The sequence below is a fragment of the Geotrypetes seraphini genome, chromosome 1, assembly GCF_902459505.1.
Source record: "Geotrypetes seraphini chromosome 1, aGeoSer1.1, whole genome shotgun sequence".
Taxonomy (NCBI): domain Eukaryota; kingdom Metazoa; phylum Chordata; class Amphibia; order Gymnophiona; family Dermophiidae; genus Geotrypetes; species Geotrypetes seraphini.
In genome coordinates, this window is record NC_047084.1 from 472,566,803 (window position 1) to 472,587,064 (window position 20,262).

Consider the following 20,262-nt stretch of genomic DNA (forward strand, 5'->3'; position numbering starts at 1 on the left):
ATACATTTTAAACTCTTCTTGCTGAAATACAAGTGCATTTGCTCTGAAGCCCCCCAATATCTCTCCTCACTGATCTCTCCCTATGCTCCCCCCCCACCCGTGATCTCCGCTCATCGGGCAAGCCCCTCTTATCTATACTCTTCTTTTCCACTGCCAACTCCAGACTCCGTCCCTTCTTTCTCGCAGCACCGTATGCCTGGAGCAGGCTGCCTGAATCACGTCGTGCTCCGTCCCTGGCAGTGTTCAAATCCATGCTAAAGGCCCACTTTTTTGAAATTTTCAACTCTTAACTCCTTCTCACTGCTGTCAGATACCTATACCCACTGTATCATTTCCTCTACCATAATTTCCCCAACCCTGAAATGTCCTTTCTATATTAAATTGTAAGCCCTTCTGAGCAGGGACTGTCTATTGTATATTAAAATGTACAGCGCTGCGTACGCCTTTAAGTGCTATAGAAATAATAAATAGTAGTAGTGAAGAAGAGAGGTGCCGGCATCCCCACCAAGATGGCACCTGAGGTGGTCGCCTCCCACCTCCACCCTTAATATGCCACTGCATACATACCATTATTCTAATGAACTGTTTGTGTTATTTGCATGTAACATCTCATATTTTAGAGAATCACCATGATTATGTTTTTACAATATTGATGTTCAGTGGCATACCAAGGAGGGGCGGAGGGGGGGAGATCCGCCCCGGGTGCAGCCTTAGGGGGGGTGCACAGCTGGCCCGGTCCCTATCACATTCCCTCCCTCCTTACTGCCGCTCTCCTTACTGTCGCCGCTGAGTTGAATCAGCTTTCTTTCTCCCTCCCTGCCCCTTACCTCTGTGGCGCTTTCACACACCCCCTTACCTTCGTGGCACTTTCATCCCCCCCCAATAGGCCCGATCTGGCAAACCTCCCTGCCCTGTAGCCGGCGATGTCTAAACGGCCTTTGTCCAGCAGCCGGAGCATTGTATTTACATATGGCTGCCATAAAGGTCGTCTTTGATGCAACCGGAAGACGACCTTTACGGCAGCCATATGCAATTTCAACGCTCCGGCTGCTGGAAGAAGGCAGTTTAGACATCGCCGGCCACAGGGCAGGGAGGTTTGTTGGACCGGGCCTGTTGGGGGGGTTAAAGCACCACGAAGGTAAGGGGGGTGAAAACACCACGAAGGTAAGAGGCAGGGAGGGAGAAAGGGAGGAAAAGTGGGGTGCAGAGAAAAAGACGCTGAAGGGAAATAGGTAAAACGGAAGAGGGAGAAGGATGCTGAAAGCACATGGGGAAGACAGAGGGGGAGAAAGATGCTGAAAGCACATGGGAAAGACAGAGGGGGGAGAAGGATGCTAATAGGACATGGGAAAGGCAGAGAGGGGAGAATGATGCTGAAAGGACATGGGGAAGACAGAGGGGAAGAAGGATGCTCAAAGCACATGGGGAAGACAGAGGGGGGAGAAGGACGCTGAAAGCACATGAGGAAGACAGAGGGGGAGAAGGACACTGAAGGGAAATGGAGAAGAGAGAGTGGGGAGAAGACACTGAAGTGAAATGGGGATGACAGAGTGGGGAGAAGACGCTGAAGAGAAATGGGGAACAGAGAGTGGGGAGAAGATGCTGGAAGGGAAGAAGACAGAGATGCCAGACTATGGGGGGGGAGAGGAGGGAAGAAGATGGGTGCCAGAGCAATTTGGAAGGGGGAAGATAGGGAGAGGCACAGTAACAGAGCAAATGGAAGACTTAGAGAGAAGAGAGACAGTGGATGGAAGGAATTGAATGAGATGAGGAAAGCAGAAACCAGACAACAAAAGTAGAAAAAAAATTATTTTTCTTTTTTTTTTTTTTTTACTTCAGGATAAAGTAGTATATTAGTTGTGTTGATAAAAATTTATAAACAAAGCCCTGCCAGCTGAACATCTTTCTCCAGTTCAGCAGCCAGAACTTTGATTTATAAAGAAGGAATAAGCTAAATATTGCAGTACTGAGGCTTGTATGGATGCTGCGGGGACGATGACAGGGTGGTGAAGGGAATGGCTGTGATAGAGCAGTGAAGGGGACGGTGCAGTGATGGGGACAGATTTTTTCCTCGTGTCATTCTCTAGTGCTCACGTCAAAAGCTTCCCTCTGACTCACCTTCCTATTTCCACTTTTGACTGAACACCACGTTGCCGATCTAAAATTTTGTTGATGCTGGGGTAGAAGGAGGCCCGTTGCCGATCTTAAGTGTCATTGCGGGGGGGGGGGGGGGCGTTGCCGATCTTGTTGCCAAAATTGGAAAGGTGAGGAAGGGAGAAAGATGGGCCTTTGGTGGGTGGAGAGATTGAGAGAAGGGGGCAGATGATGGAAATGGGGAGAAAGGGGAGAGAGAAGAGGGCAGATGATGGAAGTGGGGAGAAGGGGCAGATGATGGAAGTGGGGAGAGAGAAAAGGGCATATGATGGAAGTGGGGGAAAAGAGAGAGAAGGGGCAGATGATGGAAGTGGGAGCAAAGAGAGAGAAGGAGCAGATGATGGAAGTGGAGAGAAGGGGGAGAGAGAAGAGGGCAGACGATGGAAGTAGGGAGAAGGGGAAGATGATGGAAGTGGGGAGAGAGAAGAGGGCAGATGATGTAAGTGGGGAGAAGGGAGAGCAAATGCTGAATGGAAGTGGAGAAAGAGAACACATACTGGATGGAAGGAGGGATAAAGAAAAAGGGCATATGCTGGATGGGGGAAGAAGATAGAGTTAGTGAGATAGTGGAGGGGTAAAGGAAAGGGGTGGCATGCTGTGGGTAGACATAGTGAAAAGAGGGAAACTGAGGACTGCAAAATAAGAAAGAATTTAATTTAGACGGAGGCAGAAAATAAAGAAGGAAGACCAGAGAAGGGAAGAGAGAGGAGATAGAGAGATGCCAGAGAACGGGGAAGAAGATGGATGCCAGACTAAAGGGGGGGAGTCTAGAGGAGAGATGGCAGGGGGAGACAGACAGTTTCTGGAAGGGGCAGACAGTGGATGGAACGGGCAGATGCTGGATTGAAGAGACAGGGCAGACGCTTGAAGGAAAAGAATAAAAAGAAGATAAAAGCAGAAACCAGAGACAACAAAAGGTAGAAAAAAATCATTTGATTTCTATTTTGTCATTAGAATATATCAGATTTGAAATATATATCCTGCTAGAGACATAACTGGAGATTGCAAAGCCCCTAGCAGTGCTTCTTTAGCTTCTAGCTGGCTTAGGGCTCTCTCGGACCAGGGGGCAGTTGCCCTAGTTGCACTCCCCTAACACTATTCCTGTCATGTGTGACTGCAGTATTCTGTTAGCATGATATTTCTGTGTAGCATTCTATAATAATTTGGCTTGTTCAGTTTTCTTGATACTAGAGAGGATATATGTGAAGGGGAGGGGACACAGGGGTTTTGTTGGTCCTTGCTCTGTATATTTATATTTATAAAATGACAATTGTACAGAATATTGTTTCTTTTTATACTTTAATAAAATCTGTTCAATATAAAATCATAGCTGAGACTTGTGCGGATGGGATCAGATGGTTTGCGGGGACTGAGCTTGCAGAGACGGGGCCAAAATGTGTTTTTTTCATTTCAGTCTTCGTAGTTTGCCGGTCCACAAATAATTCTTTTATTTCTGCCGGTCCACAGGTATAAAAAAGTTGAAAAACACTGCTCTAGAGCAGTCGGCAGCTATGCTGAGGTGCAGAAAGGTCCCCCGATGACTCGTCTGCTGGCTTTGCTCCGGAAGAAGTAAGTTATGTCAGAGGGACTGGACCCGGCAGACGTAGTCATCGCGGGTCCTTGCCGCAACTCCCTGCGTCTGCCGGGTCAACACCCTCTGACGTAACTTACTTCTTCTGGAGCAAAGCCTGGAGTCATCGCGGGACCTTCCAGCACGTGGCTGCCGACTCTGCTCCAGCTAGTACGTCGGAGTGGGGTGGACCGGCAGCCGGCAGCTACAGTCATCGCGAGAAAGGAGCAGGAGTGCTAGAATGAAAGAGTGGTGCAGGGAGATTAAGGGGGCAGGGTGGTATGGAAGGGTGGTGCTGATGTAATTGATGTATAGGGAAAGGGGACAGAGACATAAGGAGGAAGGATACTGGATGGAATTGAATCGGAGGGAAAGAAAAGGGGCAAATGTTGATCGAAGAGAGGGATGGAGAGAGAAAGGGCAGACATTGGATGGTAGTATGGTGGGTAGAGGGGGAGCCTATGCTGGATGGAAGTGCAGATGGGAGAGATAAGGGAGCAAATGCAGGAAGGAAATGGGAGGAGAGAAAGAGGGGAGCAGACGATGAAAGTGGACAGAGAGGAGAAGGTACTAGATGGAAGGGGTAGAGAGAGAGGAAGGAGGGGATAAATAAAAGGAGGGAACATGATGGGGGGAAAAGGATTGAGTTAGGGAAATACTGGAGGGGGTGAGGGAAAGAGGTGGTGAGCCGTAGGTAGACAGTAAAAAAGGAAATTGATGAGAGGGTAGTAAGAATGTAATCTAGATGGATGCAGAAAATAAATTGAAAAGGAAAATGAGGGAAGAAAGGGATTGCAGAAGAGAGGTGTGGGAGAGGGAAGGAGAGGAGAGAGATGCCAGACCAATGGGGGTGAAAGGAGAGATGGAAAGGGGAGGTATATAGTTTCTGGAAGGGGCATAGAAGGAGAGAAGAAACCATATAGGGGCAGAGAGATGGCAGACAGTGGATGGAAGGAAGAGAGTAACAAGAAGATGAGGAAAGCAGAAACCAGAGAAGACAAAGGTAGAACAAAAATTTTCAATTTATTTATTGCTTTAGGAGACATGTGTCACTGTTTCTGTGGTGGTGCATTGTATGCAGAGTCCAGCTTTCTGCTGGTTCAATTTAACCTTTGTCTATGTATTTCTATTTTATCCCCCCCTTTTACAAAACTGTGGAGCGCTTTTTAGCACCAGCCGTAGTGGTAGCAGCTCTGATGCTCAGAATTCCATGAGCGTCAGAGCTGTTACTACCGTGGCTAAAATCCACACTACAGTTTTGTAAAAGGGGGGTGGGGTTAGTTTGTGATGACATTCCATACTAGGCGAAGGTGTTTTCTGTGTTCTGTGTGTTCGAAAGACATGGTTTTCTGTTAGGATTGATGGTGTAGGATTGATCTGTACTAGTCTGGCTTGTTTAGTTTTACAATGGGTGTATTGATGTTGTACTGCTCACTGCAGTATGTAAGATGCTGCCTTTTCCTAGGTACTCATGTGTGACATGTGGCTTGTTACTAAAAATCATGTTTTTTGTACAGATAGGGGGGGTGCCAAATAATGATGGGCCCCAGGTGTCACATATGCTAAGTACGCCAATGTTGATGTTAAACATAAAGACTATGGACAAAAGCTAAAATACAATTAATAATGGAATATTGCATGGTCATAGTAGTTTTGTATGGCCATAGGAAAATCAATTAAAAGCACAAAGAGAAAAGCACAAAACCAGCCTCGATAAAGTCAACAACAAAGCACAAAAAAGAGGCAAGCAAGATATCTGAAAACAACCAAATGAGATACGTTTATTAGTCCAACATAGAGAAACACTCTCATCTGTTGTGGTCTTTTTGCTCCAGGACACAACACGCTGACAAGGCTATTTATGGACACTATATCAACAAGTATCTCACTAGTCCCCTGAGGAAGGCTTGTGCCGAAACTGGGATCCTAGTTGGGACCACTACAGATGAGAGTGTTTCTCTATGTTAGAACTAATAAACATCTCTCATTTGGTTGTTTTCAGACATCTCACGTACCTCTTTTTTGTGCTTTTTCATAGAAAATCAATTCACAGAACTAAGGGCTGCATCAGGCACATGAAGTACTCTTGAATCTCAGCTGATGGACCTCCAGGTATCTTGGGCAGCTGATAAACACCAGCCTCAGCTGATAGAGGAGAATGGCTTGCAGTCAGAGAGCCAGTTCTTTATAGAGAAAGACACAGGGACAAATTATTCCCCGTCCCCGCGGGAACTCATTTTCCCATCCCCGCAAGTTCTTTTCCTGTCCCTGCCCCATTCCTGCAAGCTCTGTCCTCATCTGCACATGCCTCATACACTTTAAAATCATAAGTGTCCGAGGCTTGTGCAGTTACAGGGATGAGGAAGGAACAGGGACGGGATGGGAAAATTGAGTTCCCACAGGTTATTCTCTAGTACTTTAGTTTTCAATGGCAGTTTATCTCTGCTTTCCCCTTTGGTCAGGCTCTGTCAGGCTCTGTCTCTACCAGCTCCAATTAGCAGCAGTCCCTGACAGCGTATTGCAACTGAAAGCATATCACAAATTTTGCATTTTATAGTGTGTTCCTTCTAACTTACAGCCTCATCAATGAGTCTTTGAGGGACCAGCTGCTAGTGACAATCCAGAAGACATTTAACTATACCCGTACCCAGGCCCAACACCTCTTCATGATCCTCATGGAGTGTATGAAGAAGAAAGAGCTGGTATGTGTTTAGTGTTCCAGATGCACCATTTTAAATCAAATATACCTTGCTGATGTTTTAAAATTTCTGAAAAAGATACATGTGTCTTATCATCAGCTGCACTGCCACCTTTCTCAGTGCACTTTTACTTGGATAGGGATGTGCACAGGGGAAAATGTTCAGTTGCATTATGCGTTTTCACATTTTTTTTCCTCGATTTTCAGACTTTTTTGTAGCTTGTTTTGCAAATCTGTGTTAAAAACATCTTTTAAGTGTTAGACATGTATTAAATTGATTTTGCATGCATTCATTTTGTAAGGCATGCTGATGAGTTACATGTATGCTAATGAATACACATTCTTACTTTTGGTGATAACCTTATCACCAAAAGTAAGAAAGTAAGAATGTCCCAGAACTCTGGAAGAAGTGAAGCTCTAGCTTTCAGGTCAATGTGTCCTTTTATTTTTGAGGCTTTGTAACTACTCGTTTTATTTTATATGGCATATAGCCAGTAAAATGTACGAGGGTGAATCAGAAATTAAACACAATTGTTAAATCACGTGATAACCAGAACAGAGCTAGCGAAATGCAACATATGCACTCATAATTGTCTGTTGAATAGTTCATACACACATAGTGTGGTGCTTGGCCTGTAGTCGTGTGGCAGCCATGAGGTCAGAAACATTAATATTTCATTGCAAGATTGCACCATCAAAGAGCCATGTGCAGTAGTGCACTTTCTTTGGGCAGAAGGAGTGAAATCTGTGGAAAATCACTGTTGGATATTGACTCAGTGTGGACATAATCAATGAAAGGTTTATGAGTGAATACAATGATTTAAAGCAGGAAGAACAGGTGTAAGTGACGAAGGTCGTGCTTGTCACCCATCAGCATCATGCACACAAGAGCACATTTACAGGGCGGATGCCTTGATTAGAGAAGACCGATGGATAACGATGTCTCAATTAGCTGAAAATGTGGATATCAGCTATGGATCTGCATTTGCCATAATGCATGATGACTTGTGATACAGGCAAGTCTGTGCTTGATGAGTTCCCAAAGCTTACCGATATGCACAAGCAACAGTGTGTGGAGGCTGCGACCCAGTTCCTGAGACGGTATGAAGAAGATCCGAGTATTCTGGAGAGAATCGTCACCAGTGACGAGACATGAGTGCTTCACTGTGACCCGGAGAGCAAAAGACAAAGCATGATAACATAATGGAAGCGGTGCTCACCTGGCTTCGGGAGCAGCCAAAAAAAACTTCTCTGTAGGAATGCAGAAGCTAGTTGAATAATACAACAAATGTGTCATCTTGCATGGGGACTATGTGGAAAAGTGATATGTTCAGTTACTCACAGTTACCTCTATTTAGGCCATTAAATGTATTTTGCCTTTACTTTTTGATATACCCTCATAATTGTACATGAAGGGCCCCATATTCAAATCAATTTAGCCAGCTGCTGACTGATTAAATCAATTGGTCAGGACTAGCTGCTACGTGCCCGCTGAACGTTTGAGGTCAGTTCTTGGCTGCTCAAGTGCTGATATTCAGACCTTAAACAACCAGGTTTACTGCATAAATGGGACCTCATAAAAGTCTATTCTATAAAGTGATGAATATCAACTTAAACATCTATGTCTTAACCGGCTTAAAAATAACTGTTTAATCACAGCCAACGACTGCACAGGTCCCTGCTTTGAATATCTGGAAATAACTCCGTCAGCAGTGGGTAAAACATTCATTGCTGCTTACGGAATATGAGACCCAAAGTATATTAGGAAATGAAGTGTAAGGCAGAAAGGGCCTAAAAATCAGCCCGAGGGAGGCAGCCCAACTATCTCCTGCAGACTGCAGAAATCTCAGATATTCAATGCTGGGGTCATATCCGGCCACTGACATTGAATATCCGGGTCAAAGTTCAGCGGTTCGCACTTAGCCAGCCCTGCTGATTTTCATTGACTGGGCCAGCTAAGGCAAAACGACCAAAGATAGACATGTGTTTTAGATGGATCTATCTGGCCACATACCTTAGCTCACCAGCTAAAGAAAATTGAAGTGAAGGGCCACCAGAAGTGAAAGTCTGCCAAGCACAGTTTGCTGCCTGCAACCGGGACAAGGAGCACAGCATCAGCACTGGTAAAGCCACATATCTTGTGCTAGGCTGGGCTTTCTGCTGCCACTCTCCCCTTTTCTTCCACGCCTACTTTCTTTTACAGAATATAGGTGTGAGTACTTAGGCCAGCTGTACAGCCAGTGTAAATGCTCATATCTGGATTTTGGAGATACATGTGTTTTTTACAGTGTTCTGAGTCAGTGTTTTTCAACCTTTTTATACCTATGGACGGCAGAAACGGAGGAATTGTTTTGCAGACTGGTGGTTGAGTAATGCTGGTGTGGACTCAGGTGCCGCTACTGGACTACCAAGGGAGACGGGAGAGAGTGACTTTTCCTATTAGGAGGCTTCTCCTCAGCCTACCTATGGGCTTGGGAAGTCGTGTCTCGCGCTCTGTCTTGCTGCAGCATGTTGCAGCAGCGGGATCTTCATTCCTTGTGGCCGGGTCTGGGAGCTGGGGGACCTTCCGCTCCTTCTGGGGAGGACTGAGAGGAGAGTGCAGGCCGGGGAGGCAGTGGCTTTCTGTGCATGCACAGAGGATGCCTTCGGACAGCACAGTCAGCGGACTCACCGTGTGGTGACCGCTTCGCGTGTCACCAGCTCTCCAGTGGCCTTTGACCCAGAGTTGCCCATCGGCCACTGCACCAGGCTCTTGCAAGCTCCCTGTTGGTGGCCCCGGCACTGGCTGGAGGTGTTGGAGGATGGCTGCACTGGTGTTTTTGCCTGGGTGGTCCACGAGGCATTTGCAGTGAGCCACCTTTTTAACTCGGTGATTGCGGAGGACGCTGGTCCTTCGCAGACCGGCGGGAGATTTTAGCAGACCGGCACCGGTCCACGGACTGGCAGTTGAAGAACACTTCTCTAAGTCACCATGGAATCTTGTCCAGTGTCCATGCTACACCCAAACTCCATTCATGGGTGCACCCACATGCAAAGTATACACAATTGGATTTAGACATTTTTTATAAGAACATACACTAATTGTTGCCATACTGTGATATACTGAAGGTCCATTGAACCCAACAGTGGCCAACCCAAGCCACAATTACCTGACAAGATCCCAAAAGAGTAAAACAGACCTTATGCTGCTTATCCTAGAAATAAGCAATGGATTTTCCCAAGCCCATCTTAATAATAGCTTATGAACTTTTCTTTTAGGAGTGTATCCAAGCCTTTTTTAAACCCTACTAAGCTAAATGTTTTCACTATACTCTTCTAGCAGCGAATTCTAGAGCTTATGCAATTACATGCTAGGTGAAGAAATATTTTATCTAGTTTGTTTTGAATTTATTACTTGATAGTTTAATTGCATGTCCCCCTGATCCTAGTATTTTTGGAAAGAGTAAACAAGCGATTCATGGCTATCCAAGTCCACCCAAAATAACACATAGCTTGAATATTGCTATTGATGTGAGTATATGCACTTATATGTCATTATTCTAGATATTTACATGCATTCCTGGGGTCCAGATATTAGTGTCCAGTTTATAACATTACCCTCTTGATGTACCCTCTTCCCCTTAGGGTGGCAGGAATATCTCTTGAGGAACTAAGTTATCTAAGACTCAGTTCCTCTTCTGTCTGTCTATAGGGGGCATCTGGGGAACCCTCCTGTCTTTCTTGTGTCTCCTGCTTTCCGCACTAGGAAACCTTCCTGGCACCTGCTAATCCAGTGATCAGGCCAGCATGGTAAATAAAGAGAGCATCTGTTGTAACTGCTTCCCCACTGAACAGGTATGAGGACTGGATCAATGTATCCAGTACAGAAGTAAGCAGCCACCATTCTCCTCCTTGACTTGTATAAAAAGAGCATTTCCCTATTCCAATCCAAAACTATAAGGTCAATATTCAAAGTAATTTAACAGGCAGAAGAGGTTCCTGCCTAGTTTAATCATTTGTTCAGAAATATCCAGTGTTATTCAGCGGTACTTAACTGGTTGATGCTGCAAAATACCAGCACTAACCGCTAAAGCCATAAATGGTACATCTACTCAGGAGTCCTAGGTTAGGTGATCAATCCATTGCTGTGAACTGGCTTTGCAGAAGTATGTCACTCACAGCTTTTAGCACCTCCCACATTCCCAGTGGAGTGGAGTGCCCCCTCCAGTTTTTCCTTATGCAAGTAAACTGTGCAGAGGTGTTTCTAATCTGCTCTGCTTAGTTTTTATTATTTTCAGTTGTAAGTTCGTTTTTTGGGGGGCTTCAGTGCTCTGAAACACCATATTTGGGATTTCTCTGCCTGGGAAAGGACGCAGGTTCCACCTCTGGGAGCCAGTTTGCCTTCTGAATTTTTCAGAGGCTTGAGCGTAAGCTGTGGGTGGCCTGAGTAAGAACCCTCAGGGTATCAGGGAGCCAGCTGTGTATTTGCCCCTCCCCCGTCACACTTCAAGGATCTTGGTCAGAGTTGGTCCAACTGGCAGCCCAAAGATTTCTTGGTTCAGAGCAGTTTCTTCAAAGTTCTGAGGCAGAAAGTCCATTCCATCCCCTCCAACTGCAAGGAAACCTGACCTTTACAGTACTGAAACTACAGCCCCATTATTTCCTATGGGAAAATCAGGGGGGGTGTCAAAAAAATTCATTTTTGAGGGTTTATGGGGTAAGGGTTCAGGTCCCCCACCTCCAAAACCCATATAAGTGTTTCTTGTTTTTCATAAAAGTCTCCATTTGGCATGATTTTTCTGGCAGCGGACATCTTGAATTTTATTCTGAAACTTCTATCTGCCTCAAAACCCCTTGTTTTTTGCAAAAATTGACAGGGATGGACTCGTCAGGGTGTGTTGGCACCCTTTCATGTCAAGTTTGTGCCGGATGGATGGTGGAGGAGTGTCCATGTAAGGTTTACATCATGATTATGGGAACCCTAATCATGATATAAACCTTACCCTAACAGGAAGGCCCTGATTTGCTGCTTGTCAAAGCAGCTCCTGATTGGTGAGGCCTGACTTTAGTACAGGGAAAGGCGGTTGGAGCATACCGCGAGTGATTTCCTTCACTCACCGGCGCTCTGGCTGCCCTCTCCTGTCTCCTCTGCTAAAAACCGTATTCACAGTTTTTCAACATTCGCGGGGGTTCCTGGAACGGAACCCCCGTGAATATCGGGGAAGTACTGTATTTATTTATTTAATTTTCAATCCCATCCTCCACAAAGAGCCCAGGACGGGTTATAGGTCAACATACACGTTATACAGTTAACAGGATACAATTTGTCCTGGTTACAGTACAAGATTTTTCAGGTACAAGTTTTTATCCTAATTCAACACATATACTAGGGATCTAATATCAATATCCATAATACACAGTTTACAGGTTAAATTTGACATAGTTACAGTGCAAGATTTTTCAATACAAGTTTTTATCCTAATATGACGCATACCGAGGATCTTATAACAATATACATTTCTTTGTAATCTATCAATCGTGGGCGGGGGAGTTAGGTGAACAGGTATGTTTTTATTGCTTTCCTAAAGTTGAGGAGTCCTTCAAGGGATCTAATCTGTGCCTCAGTAAGAAGTGGGAGGAGGAACGTCATTTGGCAGTATGAAGTTGAAGGGCATAATCAGGGGGTGTTTTGAGGCGAATTTCATCCTGGGAGTGGAGGGAAATGTTTGTCATGAATGGAGGAAGTTTGTTTGTCACATAGCCCAGCACCATGTCATGCAAGGATTTGAACGCTAGCATCAAGTCCTTGAAGACACAACATTTGGCTACAGGCAGCCAGTGAGCCGATGACAAAGCCTGGGAGATAGGGTCACGGGGATGGAAGATTTTTAAGAAGTCTGATTGCCACATTTTGTACACACTGGAGACATCGTATGTTCTTCACCGTGAGACCATTGAATAGCGCGTTGCAGTAATCCATACAGGAAAGGACTAAGGCATAGAGTAGCTGGGTGTAGTCAGACTCAGAAAATTATTTCCTTATTTTCTGGAATTGATGCAAGTAGCAAAATGAGAAAGGTACCACCTGAAAGATGTGGTTGGAAAGCAATATGTTAGAGTCAAGGAGAATTCCTGGGCTGAATGCTTGGTCTTTTGCAATTATGGTAGTTGAGTCCCAGTGTAGAGAAGGATGGATGTAATTGCAGTGATCTTTGCAGAGCAAAAGGAGTTCCATTTTGGAAGCATTTATTTGTAATTTGTTTACGGACGTCCAATTTTTTATTTCCAAAAGGCAGTTTAAGAGTTTCACGACCTGGGCGTCACAGATTTCTCCTAGCTGTAGGCATGGTTGGATGTCATCCGCAAAGAAATGAATCTGTATTTGGTATTTGCGGGCTATATCTAATGTATTTGCGGGCAGGTCTAATGTAGAGACTGAATAATAGAGGGGATAGTAGAGCCTTCTGCGGAACACCGTATTTGATCGGTTTTGGTTGCATCATTGAGCAGTACGCTTTGGGATCTATTATTCAGGAAGGAGGCGAAAAGTAAATAAAAACTGTTTAAACAAGTACAAAAAAATAATAATATTAAAATACCTCTAGACATCAGCTTATAGAATTGACTCGAACAAGATATCACCTTATCATTATTACTAAATGGCATTTATACTGGAATGACTGGAATACATGGTTAAATACAAATGAGTGGCATTTGTCTTCATCAGTGCAAATGCAACAAACCCTTAATAGAGCACATCAATAGAAGAAAATGTTCCCATTTTCTGCACTTAGGGCTCCTTTTACTAAGCTGCGATAGCGGTTTTAGCGCGTGCTAAATTGCCACGCATGCTAGACGCTAACGCCAGCTTTGAGCTGGCGTTAATTCTAGCTGCATAGCGCGGGTTTAGCGTGCACTAAAATTCTGCGCGCGCTAAAAACACTATTGCAGTTTGGCAAAAGGAGCCCTTAGTTTGAGTGTTTGAGAATAATATTTATCACGGGCTGGGACTTTTTCCCTTTATGTTGTCAAAATATAGCAGGCAAAGAGATCTGAGATAAGAAAAGAAAGAGTTGAGAACAGTGAAATGTCAATGTTTTATTCAAAAGCCTGGGAGATTGCACTCATTCTCAAGTCAACCTATTTATGTCATTTTTTAGTTATAAAGAAAATGGAACAGAAAGGCTTATTCTGTACATTGCTAGCATAGCAGACAGCTCTTGTTCTCTAATAGATATTCATTTTCTCTTCTGGAAAATGAAGCTGGTCATATTTATTTGGTATCAATGTCTTTGTCTCTCTGCTGTCACTATAACATAAAACTGGATTCCCCTACTTTATCAGGACATCATTGTGCTGTCCTTCACTTAGCATTCATTTCTGCCTCATATCATGCACTTCATCAGTGTATTTCTTAGAGATAAAATATATCACCAGTATTTGTAGGCATTGCAATTGCTTCTAGATAGTCGCTTTATTTGAAAAGGACACGTCGAAAAAGGAAGCCTAAAAGATAATTCTCACACTGTCACTGGAATTGTAATGTACCATTATGTAAAACACACTTGTTTACAGAACTATCCAGTTATGTAATATTTATAACCAATTTTAAAATGAAATGCACTTCTGTGAAATAAAATGTGAATTTTATTTCACAGAAGTTTAAAGAGGTGAATGAATTATACACATAACTACTGTACATTAGCCCATGCCACAGTGTTTTTAACGCGTTTAAAACAGAGTTGTCAGAAAATAAAGACATTATATACAAATTATTTGTAATGAATTTCTTTATTGTATTCTGACTCTGGTATATGCCCTTTCAAACAAAATAGATACATGGTGACAGCGCACCAGACTCCAAGCCAGAGAACTTCATCCAGACAAGGAAATCACATCCTTGCAATGACAGCCGATGGATTATTAAAGTGTTTCGGCATGGCAATGAAACATGATAGAAAAAAGATTAGTAATGAAGGATAAACATTACCAGGCATGACACCCTTCAACCATTCCTTATTTTCTCATACTTTCTTTCTCTTCCATCACCAGGCTTCTCTTTCTCCTACCTATCACTTTGTCCTTCTTACCCACCTTTTTAGCTTCTTCCTACTCATCTCTCTCTACTTCCTCAAAATTATTATTCTTTCGCTTGATTATTCAACTCTCCTTTATCCATCTTTTTTCTCCTTCTCTCATCCATCCTTCCTTCCCACTTGGCACCCATCTCTCTTACTCTTTCCCTGACTCTTTTATACTAAGCTCTTTAACTCATTCCTCTGGCACTGCTTTTTTTTTGTTGTTTTGTTGGTGAGGCCTTAGTAGTAATCCCACCATACCACAACACCATACCGATAGTCTGAAGCGAGATTTTATTTTTATCTGAGGACAAGCAGGCAGCATATTCTCACATGTAGGTGACATCATCCACAGAACCCAACACAGTCATAAACTGTACTGTCACTTTAAATCTTTAAAGACAGCTCATACTGCGTGTGTGCTGTTATCTTCCTGACCAACATCGGCTTGCAGGACTATCAGTTTTAAGTTTTCCATGGAGCTGAGAAGCTGTTTTTCAGAGTCTTTCTACAAAGCTACGGTAGCATCTACTGTGCAGCAAACACTCCAACATCCATTAAAGCCCTATAGGTATTGGAGCGATGCAACAGCAGCGGCTTTGTAAAAGTAGCCCTAAGTTTAAAATATACTACAGAAAAAAGGTACAGTTCAGCTATGGTCCCTTTCAGTTCCTTGATAATGTCACCGGCAGCCTCAGGGCAATAGGACCTGGGACACCGAGACAAGGAATACTCTTGTGTGTCACTGCGGGCAGCACAAGGAAGAAAAATAAAAGTTAAAGAAAAGGAAACACCAGCACACTAGGGAGGTAATTTTCAAGCAACTGACTGGTTTTATTACTTAAACAAAATAGACAAGTCATCCTGCTTATTTCCACATAAACCAGTTTAAAAAAACCAAACTAGTCAGGATTCTTAGATAGTAAACATAGTCCCAAAAAAATTCAGACAGTTCACTCAAACAATCTCTGGGATGAATGTGGTTTACATGTGGTTCTAAACCAAAAATACAAGCCTTTCCAAAAGCTGTTACTGGCTCCACATTTAACTAATAACTTCAGCTTGAAAAGTTTCAACAACAAAAAAAAAGAACAATGGTCCTTTTCTTTTGTGCTGATGATTTTAGCTTGTGCCAGTACTACGGTACTGGTCTTCCCAGCAGCTAACGTGCTGGCCAGGCAGTGTGCTCCACGTGGTAACAATGTTGCTAAATAATTAGGCCCTCTATCCCACCACTTTGAACGCGGGGCAAACCCCACTGCCTAGGCTTAGAAAAATTCAATTTCAAAAGAAAAAAAAACAACAAGATAAGTCTTTCTCAGTTCTTAAAGGAGCTCTCACAATACTCCAACTCTCCCAGGATTATCAAAGGACAACTTCAATACAGTTCAAATAGGTAAGGCTTCAATAACCTACCTAGGCAGTTTTCACTACTTGCTTTTTAGAACAGCAAACTTCCATCGGTTGGACTCCATTCTGAAGCTCAGCAGTGGGCTCTGGATCCAGCTCCATGTCTTGAGGAACTTCAGACCAGCAGGGAGACGGTTCTACTCCAGCCTCAGTTAGCTCCACACATTCAGGCTGTGGACTGCCATTCAGAGCTCTCAGCCCTGAGCGTTGCTGCCAGTTTTCTAACTGCAGCCGCTCCTGTCCCCTCTGTTTCTCCCTCTGCCTCTCTAACAGTTCAGTTTTCAGGTTTAGAAGTCTGCAGTCACGCCCCCTTCCCTCAGGTGCAGAGGATTTCCTATCAACTACCCTATGACTGTGCGTGGGAAGGGAAATATGCAGCTCTGCTCCCTGGCTCCCTCTACAGGGTAAGGAAGGAAAGTCAGGCAACTTGGCAGTTTGGGGTTTAAATGGACCAGAATGAGAAGTGTCTGCTTTTGACCTGTGCACTGCTCTGGGGACACTCCTAGCAGGCATAGGCTGCATACCACAATAACCCTCGGATGTATGCCATCCGGTCCCGGGGATTTATCACTCTTAAGCCTATCAATCTGCCTGCATACCTCTTCTAGATTGACCGTTAGCCCTGTCAGTTTCCCGTTTTCACTTCCAGCATATACCATTAATACACGGAGACAATATATTTTTTCAGTTGTTGCTCCCCACATTTAGGAAGGAATTTATCAAGAGGCACTAACTGCATTAGTATGCACTAACGATTAGCATGCACTAAACACTAAAGATGCCCGTTATATTTATATGGGCATCTTTAGCATTTAGCACACTCTTTTCATTAGTGTACACTAATGCAGTAGCACCTTTTCATGAATACCCCCCTTAATGCACTACCTGTAGGAGAGTCATATTTGCTGTAAAAAATCTTTTATGATCAGTTACTTTAACCTGTGGGGCTGTAGCATGAAATGGTTTTATAATTCTGATATGATCTTAAAATATGTAGCCTGAAGTGATTTTATAATTCTGCTTGGAGTTAAGATGGTTTTATAATTATTAATTTGATGGCTTTAAAAATGAATTTCTGATGTGGTCTTTGAGCCAGCACAGCCATCTGTTCAGAAAGGTGTTAAATGCCCCATTTAATACAGCACAAAAGAAAGGACTGAGCAATCACCTTCAAAAAGTGTTAAGTACACCTATTCAGATAGGACAAAAGACATGGCCAAGGTGGATACCAGAGTTAAACAGAACTTTAACAGGATGTAGATCAAACAGATGCCCTTCACACCAAATTCATCTCTGGATTACAAGATCAAACAGAAGCCCTTCACAACAAATTCATCTCTGGGCTACTCCAATCAGCAAGAGCAATAGAAGCTCATCACACCATTTTAAACCACTCAGACATAGATTCACACCACATTCAGCAAGGACAAGTAACAATACTCTGAATTGGGACACCATTGTAAGCCAGTGTAATTCATTCATGACATCACCTAAGGAATTGAAAGACTGTTCTATGATTGGATGCAATGCCCTGTCAGCCTCAGGGATAGGACAACTGCTATGCATCATAGGTCCAGAGACCTAGGATTCTATTTTTAGAACAGGTCTCAACATTATAAATATGAAATGGAATCCTTTCTAACCAGGGAAGATGCTCTCTCTCTCCCTCTGGAACCAGCCTGGATCAAGCTACAACTCTTCTTCTCCATGGATCACCATGCTGCTTCACTAGGCCATGTGGCTTCTGCTTCATTTTAAGGACTATTCACATTGTGAGTAACTTTTTGAACCCAGATAGATTAATCCTTCTGCTTTAGCAACAATTTGTCTTATGCAATCCTGTTGTCTTGGCTCAAAAGGTCCCATCTGTAACAGCTCTACCTGCTTGATTAATGAGTTTAAATAAATTTTCAATTTGTTTATAAATGTTCTGAGTCTTAGTTCTTGATATTTAATTAGCTAAGATTTAATCAAGCAAGCTAACTTTCCCCAAATTAATAGTTCTTTATAATATATATCTCTCTAAGCCAGAGAGGGATATATATTATTGGTAAAGTTCCCTTCATTTAATAATAATTTTTATAACAGGGCAAAAATGGCTACTAACTGGAGCATTATCTAAAATTTCAGATTACTGTATTCAGAATGGGATCAGAAGGTCACCAGGACATTGACCTGGCTATCTTGACGGCTCTACTGAAAGGTAAAGTTTCACTCACTAAGTGGATCACTTAAATGGATTAGCTTTAAATGTGATGTGATGTGATCTAATGTTTAGGAGGATATACAATATAGTACTTTGAGATTGAATTATGTGCTGTTATTTTAAAAAGCATCTGTGTAAAGAAGGTGCCTCCTTATAAAATTACTCTTCACATGGGTATTCCAAATATATTACATTTTTACCTTCCAGCATTTATGCCTGTGTAAAGAAGGTGCCTCCATATAAAATTACCCTTCATATGGGTATTCCAAATATATTGGGCTCCTTTTACTAATGTGCGCTAGCATTTTTAGCGCACGTAGGATTTTAGTATGCGCAAAACCCGTGCTACGCTTCTAGAACTAATGCCAGTTCAATGCTGGCGTTAAGGTCTAGCGTGTGTAGCAATTTAGCATGCGTTATTCCACTCTTTAAGGCCCTAATGTACCTTTGTAAAAGGAGCCCATAGATAGAGCTTTGAGGCATAATTCTAAACTATTATCCCAGATAAGCTAAACACATCCAAATAGTAGTAGATTCAGCTTATACAATAAAGTTCTAGCAAAAAGTCAATAAGTTCAAAGAAATCTTGGAACTTCAGAGGTGACACTCATTGGACCAGAATAGATAGTGAATGGATTTCCACCATTTATCATCACTAGTTCCATTTATATTATTCTTTTTCACTTATTTTTCCAAACCTTTCTTAAAACTACTATGCTATCCGCTCTTACCACAACCTCTGGCAATGCGTTCTAGAGCTTAACTATTGGTTTTAAAAGTATTTCCCTGTAACTTCATTGAATGTCCCCAAGCCTTAATAATTTTTGACAGAGTAAAAAATGGATCCATTTGTATCCATTCTACACCACTCAGGATTTGGTAGACTTCAATCATATCTCCCCTCAGCTGTCTCTTTTCCAAGCTGAAGAGCCCTAACCTTTTTAGTCTTTTCTCATACGAGAGCACTTCCATCCCATTTATCATCTTGGTCGCTCTTCTTTGAACTTTCTCCAGTTCCGCTATTAGAGAATGACATGGGGGAAAAATTTGTCCCCATCTCCACCCCATCCCTGTGATCTCGATCCCCATCCCCGCAAATCATCTGATCCCATCCACACAAGCCTTGAATAGTTTTATACTGAACTTATTTTCTTAAAATATAAAAAGAAACAATATTCTGTACAATTGTCATTTTATAAATCAAAGTTCTGGCTGCTGAACTAGAGAAAGAGAGGTTCAGTTGGCAGGGCTTTGTTTTTAAATTTTTATCAATACAACTAATATACTACTTTATCCTAAAGCAAAAAAAATATATATATATAATTTTTTTTCTACCTTTGTTGTCTGGTTTCTGCTTTCCACATCTTCTCCTCATTCAATTCCTTCCATCCACTGTCTGCCTTCTCTATGCCTCTTCCATTTGCTCTATTACTGTGCCTCTCCCACCCACCCCCACCCCCTCATTGGTCTGGCATCAATCTTCTTCCCTCCGCTCCCTCCATAGTCTGGCATCTCTGTCTTCTTCCCTTCCAGCATCTTCTCCCCTCTCTCTGTTCCCCATTTCCCTTCAGCGTCTTCACCCTACTCTCTGTTCCCCATTTCCCTTCAGTGTCTTCTCCCCTCTCTCTCTTCCCCATTTCCCTTCAGCGTCTTCTCCCCACTTTCTGTTCCCCATTTCCCTTCAGTGTCTGTTCCTTTATACCACCTCCTCCACCCCCATTCAGCGTCTTTTCCTTTCCATCCCTTCCCTCTCTCCACCCTCCTTCAGCACCCCTCATGTGGTCCATGCATCTTCCTCTCTTCCCCATACCTTCGTAGCACATTTTTATTTAATGTGTTCAAGCAGCCCGAACCTGAAATTGCGTGCATCTGTGAAAGCCTCTCCTCTGACGGAACCAGAAGTTGTGCCAGAGGAGAAGCTTCTGCAAACACACGCGACTTCAGGCTCGGGTTGCTTGAACAAATTAAATTAAAACATGCCATGAAGGTAAGGGGAAGGAAGGGAGGGAGATAGATGTGGCGGCAATCAGTAGGTATGAAGGATGGAGGAAGATTGATGAAGCAGTGATTGGTAGGTAGGAAGGAGGGAGGGGGCTGCATGCAATCGGTGACCATGCATGTTCCCTCCCTTAACTGCATAAACAAGGCCATTTACCGATCCACGGGT

At 43.2% G+C, this 20,262-nt stretch overlaps 1 protein-coding gene across 1 annotated transcript in view; it reads left to right on the forward strand.

Annotated features, from left to right (window-relative positions):
* The window catches only part of TRPM3 (transient receptor potential cation channel subfamily M member 3), a 492,536-nt gene that overhangs the window by 283,750 nt on the left and 188,524 nt on the right, over nt 1-20,262 (forward strand). Inside the window, exons 8-9 of the mRNA XM_033962555.1 lie at nt 6,303-6,426; nt 18,020-18,092. Of these exons, the coding sequence (XP_033818446.1) occupies nt 6,303-6,426; nt 18,020-18,092 (197 nt within the window). The remainder of the gene's footprint in view (nt 1-6,302; nt 6,427-18,019; nt 18,093-20,262) is intronic.